We start from the raw sequence: 12,578 nt of genomic DNA, 5'->3' as shown, positions 1-12,578 counted from the left end.
CTGCAGCTTTCTGGGACTTTGTTCCAGATATGTGGAGCAGAAAAACTGAACGCTGCTTCTCCATGTTTAGTTCTGACTCTGGGAACAGGAAGTAGACCGGTCCCAGACGACCTGAGGGGTCGGGATGGTTCATAAGGTAGCAGCAGATCAGAGATGTATTTTGGTACAGTAGTACTATTATACTGCTGTTTCAGCGGTATAGTAGTACTATTATACTTGTATTACTATTGTATTATGTATTACTAAGATGGCACCGCGGACAGCTGCCTCGGCGTGTTGGTGCTCATTGTTTTGTGTTGTTTTTGTTGTAAATACTGTTTTCTGCTGTGATACCGGAGCTCTTTCACCAGAGATGAGCTCATACACATCAAGGGAACAACTCCAGCCGACTTACTTCCAACTTTTCTGTTAACTTCTGTGGAATTACTGGACGTTCTCGTCAAAGGTGGTCTCACATTAACTCATGCAGTGAGACGACGTAGGAGAGGGAAACGGGCCGGCGTGCTCGTGCGTCTCCGCACACGTGGATTTCGCACACCGCTGCCGGGCATAATTCTCTCCAACGTCCGCTCACTTTGCAACAAACTGGACGAACTTCAGCTACTGGTGGGGAGAGACAGAGACTTTTCTTCATCTTCCGTTCTGTGCTTCACTGAGACCTGGCTCTGTGGATCCATACCGGACTCTGCGCTCCAGCTGGTTGGCTTCTGTGGAGCTAAATCCAGGTCAAAAGTTTTGTTCATTTAAAAAAAGATTTGAACAGTGACAGTGACTCTACAGCACTGTTCTCCTGATCTGGAATCCTTCATTATAAACTGTAAACCCTTCTACTCCCCCGTGAGTTCGCTTCATTCATTCTGGTCGGTGTTTACATTCCGCCGCGGAGCAACGTGCAGGAAGCACAGCGGACACTCGCAGATCAGATACGGTGCGTGGAGCGGACCAACCCTAACCCAAGTTATTGTCCTTGGTGACTTGAACAAAGGAAACCTCAGCCATGAACTCCCTAAATACAGACAGTTTATTAAATCATCAACCAAAGAGGAGGACATTCTGGACCACTGGACACATAATCAGCGGCGTATCACGCCGGACTCTCTGACCACGTCATGGTCCATCTGATGCTTACAGGCAGAAACTCAAGCTGTAAACTGTGGTGAGGAAACTCAAGAAGTGGACCTGGAGGATCTTCGGGCGTGCTTGGACTGTACAGACTGGGATGTTTTCAGGACTGCTACCAACAGCCTGGATGAGTACACAGAGGCTGTAACTTCATATATCAGCTTCTGTGAGGACAGCTGTGTTCCAACAAGCACCAGGGTGAGTTACAACAATGACAAACCCTCGTTCACAGCAGAACTCAGACAGCTAAAGCTGCACAAGGATCAGGCATTCAGGAGTGGGACAAGGACTTGTATAAAGAGTCAAAGTACAGGTTTAGTAAGGCGGTGAGAGTTGCTAAATGACTGTACTCTGGGAAACTGCAACTCCAGCTCTCAGCCAATGACTGCTTCTGTCTGGAGAGGTCTCAGGCAGATCACCAACTACAAGCCAAAACCCCCCACTCCATGAACGACCTCCGCCTGGCAGATGAGCTACACGAGTTCTACTGCAGATTTGAAAGAAAATGGGACGGTCCTGACTCCATCCCCCACAGCTCCATCAACCAGCCCCAGACCACCAGGTCCCAATCCCCCAGCCCAGCAGGGGCCCACGCCTCTGTACCACCCCTTCAACACCATCATCCCGTCTCTGCTGCAGGACAAGCTCTCCCAGCTGCAGGTGCCCGACTCCACTTGCAAGTGGATCACAGACTTCCTGTCCGACAGGAAGCAGCGCGTGAAACTGGGAAAGCACGTCTCAGCCTCCAGGACCATCAGCACCGGTTCCCCCCAAGGCTGCGTTCTTTCCCCTCTGCTCTTCTCCCTGTACACCAACAGCTGCACCTCCAGTCACCAGTCCGTCAAGCTCCTGAAGTTCGCGGATGACACCACCCTCATTGGACTCATCTCTGGTGGGGATGAGTCTGCCTACAGGTGGGAGACTGACCATCTGGTGACCTGGTGCGGTCTGAACAACCTGGAGCTCAACGCTCTAAAGACAGTGGAGATGGTTGTGGATTTTAGGAAGAACGTAGCCCCACCAGCCCCTATCACTGTGGGTGACTCCCCCGTCGACGTGGTGGAGTCCTTCCTCTTCCTGGGCTCCATCATATCCCAGGACCTCAAGTGGGAGCTGAACATCAGCTCCATCACCAAGAAGGCTCAGCAGAGGATGTACTTCCTGAGGCAGCTGAAGAAATTCAACCTGCCAAAGACAATGACGGTGCATTTCTACAGAGCCATCATTGAGTCCATCCTCTGCTCCTCCATCACGGTCTGGTACGCTGCAGCCACTGCCAAGGACAAGGACAGACTGCAGCGCATCATTCGCTCTGCTGAGAGGATGATTGGCTGCAATCTGCCGTCCCTCCAGGACTTGTTCGCTTCAAGGACCCTGAAGCGAGCAAGAAGGATTGTAGCCTGGACATGAACTGTTTGAGTCCCTTCCATCTGGCAGGAGGCTGCGGTCCATCAGGACCAAGACCTCACGCAACACGAACAGTTTCTTCCCGTCGTCCGTCGGGCTCATTAAAATTTACAATAGACTATAAAATGTGCACAACAAACAGATAACAGGACTGTAAACAAGTGAAATGTTAAAAGTGTAGAGTGTGTTTAAATAAAGAAACATCGGGATGTGCAGGGTAGTGAAATTGTCCTGGGGATGGTAGAGTCAGTGGGGGTCCCGGGCTTTGTTAATATGTTTCTATTTCTTGCACTGTGTTGATTGTTTAACCTTATTGTTCATTGTTAAATGTTACGCACCACCCTCCATGACAAATTCCTTGTGGGTGCGAACTTCCTTTGCAATAAACGATTCAGATTCTGTTTCAGTGGTACAGTAGTACTATTATACTGCTGTTTCAGTGGTACAGTAGTAGTTCCGTAGTAGTAGTAGTTCAGTAGTAGTAGTTGTACTTCACTAGTGCTTTAATGTGTTTGTTAGAAACCTCGTTATGAAGTACGGTGGAAGCTGATCGAGTCGGTGAGTCCTGACGGACAGCTGTACTCATACCTAAACCCCGCCCACCTGCCCTATGACTCCAGCTGGGAAGTACCTCGAGACAAAGTAGTACTAGGTAATACTCTGAGAACACGCAGTACTACTTCATTCGAAAGCTAATCCTACCTTAATCCTCAACTAAATTTACTCTTTATTTGGGGATTTGAAAATGTACCTGGTTTTCTCTCTCTCTCTGCCTGTCTGTCTCTGTCTGTCTGTCTCTCTCTCTCTCTCTGTCTGTCTGCCTGTCTGTCTGTCTACAGGCCAGGTATTGGGTTCAGGTGCGTTTGGTCGTGTTGTGATGGCGTCCGTCTCCGGTCTGCTTTCCTCTCATTCTACAACGAAAGTTGCCGTGAAGATGGTGAAACGTACGTACCTGCCTGTCTCTCTGCCTGTCTCTCTGTCTGTGGTGAATCAATGTGATCTTTGATTGTTTGTGATCAGCCGGCAGCGGAGCAGCTCAGTCTCTGGTGTCTGAGTTGAAGGTTTTCGTTCATCTTGGTCCTCACCTGAACATGGTCAACCTGCTGGGAGCGTGCACGAGAGGAGGTGTTAATCCTGATTTAATCCTAACTTAATCCTGACTTAATCCTGACTTAATCCTGACTTAATCCTGATTTAAAGTCTGTCTGTCTGTCTTTATATCCGTCTGTTTGTCTGACTATCTGTCTGTCTGTCCAGGCCCTGTCTATCTGATCACTGAGTTCTGTCGCCATGGAGACCTGGTGAACTACCTGCAGAGGAACAAACACACCTTCTTACAGAGAGACACACACAGCAAGAGGTCTGTCTCTCTACCTGTCTGTGTACTGATGGTCTATCTCTCTCTCTACCTGTGTATGTATTGATGGTCTCTCTCTCTCTCTCTCTCTCCCTGCAGTGGCAGTGATGGAGGTTACATGGACATGAATAAAGAAGAGAACGTTCAGTACATCGCCATGAAGGAGCTCAGCTACGCCAACATCGAACCTGCGGTGTACGAGACGCCGTACACACCGGCAGGTAATACTTGTAGTACAAGTACTGCATCTCCACATACCTTGATCAACTAGAAGGTGCTGTCTGTCTGTGAAGTAACCTGTCATTCTCTCTCAGACCAGCAGGAGGCACCGTGTGTCCTCCTCGGTGACTCTCCACTCCTGACTCTCAACGACCTCCTCAGCTTCTCCTACCAGGTCTCCCAGGCCATGGACTTCCTGTCCTCCAGAAGAGTAAGATAAATAATCAATGCCTCACTGATCAATACGTTACTCATCAATACATGATGATCAATATGTTACTCATCAATACATGATCAATGTGTTACTCATCAATACATGATCAATACATTACTCATCAATACATGATGATCAATATGTTACTCATAAACACATGATCAATACGTTACTCATCAATACATGATCAATACATTACTCATCAATACATGATGATCAATATGTTACTCATCAATACATGATGATCAATACATTACTCATCAATACATGATGATCAATACATTACTCATCAATACATGATCAATACATTACTCATCAATACATGATGATCAATACATTACTCATCAATACATGATCAATACATTACTCATCAATACATGATGATCAATACGTTACTCATCAATACATGATCAATACATTACTCATCAATACATGATCAATACGTTACTCATCAATACATGATGATCAATACGTTACTCATCAATACATGATGATCAATACATTACTCATCAATACATGATGATCAATACATTACTCATCAATACGTTACTCATCAATACATAATGATCAATACGTTACTCATCAATACATGATGATCAATACGTTACTCATCAATACATGATGATCAATACGTTACTCATCAATACATGATGATCAATACATTACTCATCAATACATAATGATCAATACATTACTCATCAATACGTTACTCATCAATACATGATGATCAATACATTACTCATCAATACATAATGATCAATACATTACTCATCAATACGTTACTCATCAATACATGATGATCAATACGTTACTCATCAATACATGATGATCAATACATTACTCATCAATACATAATGATCAATACATTACTCATCAATACGTTACTCATCAATACATGATGATCAATACATTACTCATCAATACATAATGATCAATACGTTACTCATCAATACGTTACCCATCAATACATAATGATCAATACGTTACTCATCAATACATGATGATCAATACGTTACTCATCAATACGTTACTCATCAATACATACTGATCAATACGTTACTCATCAATACATGATCAATACGTTACTCATCAATACATGATGATCAATACGTTACTCATCAATACGTTACTCATCAATACGTTACTCATCAATACATAATGATCAATACGTTACTCATCAATACATGATCATCAATACATTACTCATCAATACATGATGATCAATACGTTACTCATCAATACGTTACTCATCAATACATGATGATCAATACATTACTCATCAATACATAATGATCAATACGTTACTCATCAATACATGATGATCAATACATGATGATCAATACATTACTCATCAATACATGATGATCAATACATTACTCATCAATACATGATCAATACGTTACTCATCAATACATGATGATCAATACGTTACTCATCAATATGTTACTCATCAATACGTTACTCATCAATACATAATGATCAATACGTTACTCATCAATACATGATGATCAATACATTACTCATCAATACATAATGATCAATACGTTACTCATCAATACATGATCAATACATTACTCATCAATACATGATCAATACGTTACTCATCAATACATGATGATCAATACGTTACTCATCAATACGTTACTCATCAATACGTTACTCATCAATACATAATGATCAATACGTTACTCATCAATACATGATGATCAATACGTTACTCATCAATACATGATGATAAATACATTACTCATCAATAGATAATGATCAATACATTACTCATCAATACGTTACTCATCAATACATGATGATCAATACATTACTCATCAATACATAATGATCAATACATTACTCATCAATACGTTACTCATCAATACATGATGATCAATACGTTACTCATCAATACATGATGATCAATACGTTACTCATCAATACATGATGATCAATACATTACTCATCAATACATAATGATCAATACGTTACTCATCAATACGTTACTCATCAATACATAATGATCAATACGTTACTCATCAATACATAATGATCAATACGTTACTCATCAATACGTTACTCATCAATACGTTACTCATCAATACATAATGATCAATACGTTACTCATCAATACATGATGATCAATACATTACTCATCAATACATGATGATCAATACGTTACTCATCAATACGTTACTCATCAATACATGATGATCAATACATTACTCATCAATACATAATGATCAATACGTTACTCATCAATACATGATCAATACATTACTCATCAATACATGATCAATACGTTACTCATCAATACATGATGATCAATACGTTACTCATCAATACGTTACTCATCAATACGTTACTCATCAATACATAATGATCAATACGTTACTCATCAATACATGATGATCAATACATTACTCATCAATACATGATGATCAATACGTTACTCATCAATACGTTACTCATCAATACATGATGATCAATACATTACTCATCAATACATAATGATCAATACGTTACTCATCAATACATGATCAATACATTACTCATCAATACATGATCAATACGTTACTCATCAATACATGATGATCAATACGTTACTCATCAATACATGATGATCAATACATTACTCATCAATACATGATGATCAATACATTACTCATCAATACGTTACTCATCAATACATAATGATCAATACGTTACTCATCAATACATGATGATCAATACGTTACTCATCAATACATGATGATCAATACGTTACTCATCAATACATGATGATCAATACATTACTCATCAATACATAATGATCAATACATTACTCATCAATACGTTACTCATCAATACATGATGATCAATACATTACTCATCAATACATAATGATCAATACGTTACTCATCAATACATGATGATCAATACGTTACTCATCAATACGTTACTCATCAATACATAATGATCAATACGTTACTCATCAATACATGATCAATACGTTACTCATCAATACATGATGATCAATACGTTACTCATCAATACGTTACTCATCAATACATAATGATCAGTACGTTACTCATCAATACATGATCAATACGTTACTCATCAATACATGATGATCAATACGTTACTCATCAATATGTTACTCATCAATACGTTACTCATCAATACATAATGATCAATACGTTACTCATCAATACATGATCATCAATACATTACTCATCAATACATGATGATCAATACGTTACTCATCAATACGTTACTCATCAATACATGATGATCAATACATTACTCATCAATACATAATGATCAATACGTTACTCATCAATACGTTACCCATCAATACATAATGATCAATACGTTACTCATCAATACATGATGATCAATACATTACTCATCAATACGTTACTCATCAATACATAATGATCAATACGTTACTCATCAATACATGATGATCAATACGTTACTCATCAATACATGATGATCAATACGTTACTCATCAATACATGATGATCAATACATTACTCATCAATACATAATGATCAATACATTACTCATCAATACGTTACTCATCAATACATGATGATCAATACATTACTCATCAATACATAATGATCAATACGTTACTCATCAATACATGATGATCAATACGTTACTCATCAATACGTTACTCATCAATACATAATGATCAATACGTTACTCATCAATACATGATCAATACGTTACTCATCAATACATGATGATCAATACGTTACTCATCAATACGTTACTCATCAATACATAATGATCAGTACGTTACTCATCAATACATGATCAATACGTTACTCATCAATACATGATGATCAATACGTTACTCATCAATATGTTACTCATCAATACGTTACTCATCAATACATAATGATCAATACGTTACTCATCAATACATGATCATCAATACATTACTCATCAATACATGATGATCAATACGTTACTCATCAATACGTTACTCATCAATACATGATGATCAATACATTACTCATCAATACATAATGATCAATACGTTACTCATCAATACATGATTATCAATACATGATGATCAATACATTACTCATCAATACATGATGATCAATACATTACTCATCAATACATGATCAATACGTTACTCATCAATACATGATGATCAATACGTTACTCATCAATACGTTACTCATCAATACGTTACTCATCAATACATAATGATCAATACGTTACTCATCAATACATGATGATCAATACATGATGATCAATACATTACTCATCAATACATGATGATCAATACATTACTCATCAATACATGATCAATACGTTACTCATCAATACATGATGATCAATACGTTACTCATCAATATGTTACTCATCAATACGTTACTCATCAATACATAATGATCAATATGTTACTCATCAATACATGATGATCAATACATTACTCATCAATACATGATGATCAATACGTTACTCATCAATACGTTACTCATCAATACATGATGATCAATACATTACTCATCAATACATAATGATCAATACGTTACTCATCAATACATGATCAATACATTACTCATCAATACATGATCAATACGTTACTCATCAATACATGATGATCAATACGTTACTCATCAATACGTTACTCATCAATACGTTACTCATCAATACATAATGATCAATACGTTACTCATCAATACATGATGATCAATACGTTACTCATCAATACATGATGATAAATACATTACTCATCAATAGATAATGATCAATACATTACTCATCAATACGTTACTCATCAATACATGATGATCAATACATTACTCATCAATACATAATGATCAATACATTACTCATCAATACGTTACTCATCAATACATGATGATCAATACGTTACTCATCAATACATGATGATCAATACGTTACTCATCAATACATGATGATCAATACATTACTCATCAATACATAATGATCAATACGTTACTCATCAATACGTTACTCATCAATACATAATGATCAATATGTTACTCATCAATACATGATGATCAATACGTTACTCATCAATACGTTACTCATCAATACATGATGATCAATACATTACTCATCAATACATGATCAATACGTTACTCATCAATACATGATGATCAATACGTTACTCATCAATATGTTACTCATCAATACGTTACTCATCAATACATAATGATCAATACGTTACTCATCAATACATGATGATCAATACATTACTCATCAATACATGATGATCAATACGTTACTCATCAATACGTTACTCATCAATACATGATGATCAATACATTACTCATCAATACATAATGATCAATACGTTACTCATCAATACATGATCAATACATTACTCATCAATACATGATCAATACGTTACTCATCAATACATGATGATCAATACGTTACTCATCAATACGTTACTCATCAATACGTTACTCATCAATACATAATGATCAATACGTTACTCATCAATACATGATGATCAATACGTTACTCATCAATACATGATGATAAATACATTACTCATCAATAGATAATGATCAATACATTACTCATCAATACGTTACTCATCAATACATGATGATCAATACATTACTCATCAATACATAATGATCAATACATTACTCATCAATACGTTACTCATCAATACATGATGATCAATACGTTACTCATCAATACATGATGATCAATACGTTACTCATCAATACATGATGATCAATACATTACTCATCAATACATAATGATCAATACGTTACTCATCAATACGTTACTCATCAATACATAATGATCAATATGTTACTCATCAATACATGATGATCAATACGTTACTCATCAATACGTTACTCATCAATACATAATGATCAATACGTTACTCATCAATACATGATCAATACGTTACTCATCAATACATGATGATCAATACGTTACTCATCAATACGTTACTCATCAATACATGATGATCAATACATTACTCATCAATACATAATGATCAATACGTTACTCATCAATACATGATGATCAATACATGATGATCAATACATTACTCATCAATACATGATGATCAATACATTACTCATCAATACATGATCAATACGTTACTCATCAATACATGATGATCAATACGTTACTCATCAATACGTTACTCATCAATACGTTACTCATCAATACATAATGATCAATACGTTACTCATCAATACATGATGATCAATACATTACTCATCAATACATGATGATCAATACGTTACTCATCAATACGTTACTCATCAATACATGATGATCAATACGTTACTCATCAATACGTTACTCATCAATACATAATGATCAATACGTTACTCATCAATACATGATCAATACATTACTCATCAATACATGATCAATACGTTACTCATCAATACATGATGATCAATACGTTACTCATCAATACATGATGATCAATACATTACTCATCAATACATGATGATCAATACATTACTCATCAATACGTTACTCATCAATACATAATGATCAATACGTTACTCATCAATACATGATGATCAATACGTTACTCATCAATACATGATGATCAATACGTTACTCATCAATACATGATGATCAATACATTACTCATCAATACATAATGATCAATACATTACTCATCAATACGTTACTCATCAATACATGATGATCAATACATTACTCATCAATACATAATGATCAATACGTTACTCATCAATACATGATGATCAATACGTTACTCATCAATACGTTACTCATCAATACATAATGATCAATACGTTACTCATCAATACATGATCAATACGTTACTCATCAATACATGATGATCAATACGTTACTCATCAATACGTTACTCATCAATACATAATGATCAATACGTTACTCATCAATACATGATCAATACGTTACTCATCAATACATGATGATCAATACGTTACTCATCAATATGTTACTCATCAATACGTTACTCATCAATACATAATGATCAATACGTTACTCATCAATACATGATCATCAATACATTACTCATCAATACATGATGATCAATACGTTACTCATCAATACGTTACTCATCAATACATGATGATCAATACATTACTCATCAATACATAATGATCAATACGTTACTCATCAATACATGATTATCAATACATGATGATCAATACATTACTCATCAATACATGATGATCAATACATTACTCATCAATACATGATCAATACGTTACTCATCAATACATGATGATCAATACGTTACTCATCAATACGTTACTCATCAATACGTTACTCATCAATACATAATGATCAATACGTTACTCATCAATACATGATGATCAATACATTACTCATCAATACATGATGATCAATACGTTACTCATCAATACGTTACTCATCAATACATGATGATCAATACATTACTCATCAATACATGATGATCAATACGTTACTCATCAATACATGATTGTTTTGTTTTACGTGTTCATAAGTGTTTGTTACATGTTTACATGTGATTTGTTGTGTGTTCACATGTGATTTGTTGTCTGTGTTTACATGTGATTTGTTGTGTGTGTTTACATGTGATTTGTTGTGTGTGTTTACATGTGATTTGTTGTGTGTCTTTACATGTGATTTGTTGTGTGTTCACATGTGATTTGTTGCGTGTGTTCACATGTGATTTGTTGTCTGTGTTTACATGTGATTTGTTGTGTGTGTTTACATGTGATTTGTTGTCTGTGTTTACATGTGATTTGTTGTCTGTGTTTACATGTGATTTGTTGTGTGTGTTCACATGTGTTTTGTTGTGTGTGTTCACATGTGATTTGTTGTGTGTGTTCACATGTGTTTTGTTGTGCGTGTTTACATGTGATTTGTTGTGTGTGTTCACATGTGTTTTGTTGTGTGTGTTCACATGTGTTTTGTTGTGTGTGTTCACATGTGATTTGTTGTGTGTGTTCACATGTGTTTTGTTGTGCGTGTTTACATGTGATTTGTTGTGTGTGTTTACATGTGATTTTTGTGTGTGTTCACATGTGATTTGTTGCGTGTCTTTACATGTGTTTTGTTGTGTGTGTTCACATGTGTTTTGTTGTGTGTGTTTACATGTGATTTGTTGTGTGTGTTCACATGTGATTTGTTGTGTGTGTTTACATGTGATTTGTTGTGTGTGTTTACATGTGATTTGTTGTGTGTGTTTACATGTGATTTGTTGTGTCTGTACACATGTGATTTGTTGTGTGTGTTTACTTGTGATTTGTTGTGTGTGGTCACATG

At 36.5% G+C, this 12,578-nt stretch overlaps 1 protein-coding gene across 1 annotated transcript in view; it reads left to right on the top strand.

The window, feature by feature from the left end:
* The window catches only part of LOC306787634 (platelet-derived growth factor receptor beta-like), a 32,884-nt gene that overhangs the window by 15,223 nt on the left and 5,083 nt on the right, over positions 1-12,578 (top strand). The window contains exons 15-20 of the mRNA XM_079282832.1: positions 3,049-3,181; positions 3,369-3,473; positions 3,550-3,654; positions 3,787-3,889; positions 3,986-4,107; positions 4,201-4,316. Of these exons, the coding sequence (XP_079138958.1) occupies positions 3,049-3,181; positions 3,369-3,473; positions 3,550-3,654; positions 3,787-3,889; positions 3,986-4,107; positions 4,201-4,316 (684 nt within the window). The remainder of the gene's footprint in view (positions 1-3,048; positions 3,182-3,368; positions 3,474-3,549; positions 3,655-3,786; positions 3,890-3,985; positions 4,108-4,200; positions 4,317-12,578) is intronic.

This window comes from Melanostigma gelatinosum, assembly GCF_949748355.1.
Source record: "Melanostigma gelatinosum genome assembly, chromosome: 14".
In the NCBI taxonomy this organism is placed as follows: Eukaryota; Metazoa; Chordata; class Actinopteri; order Perciformes; family Zoarcidae; genus Melanostigma; species Melanostigma gelatinosum.
This window is presented reverse-complemented; position numbering and strand designations above follow the sequence as displayed.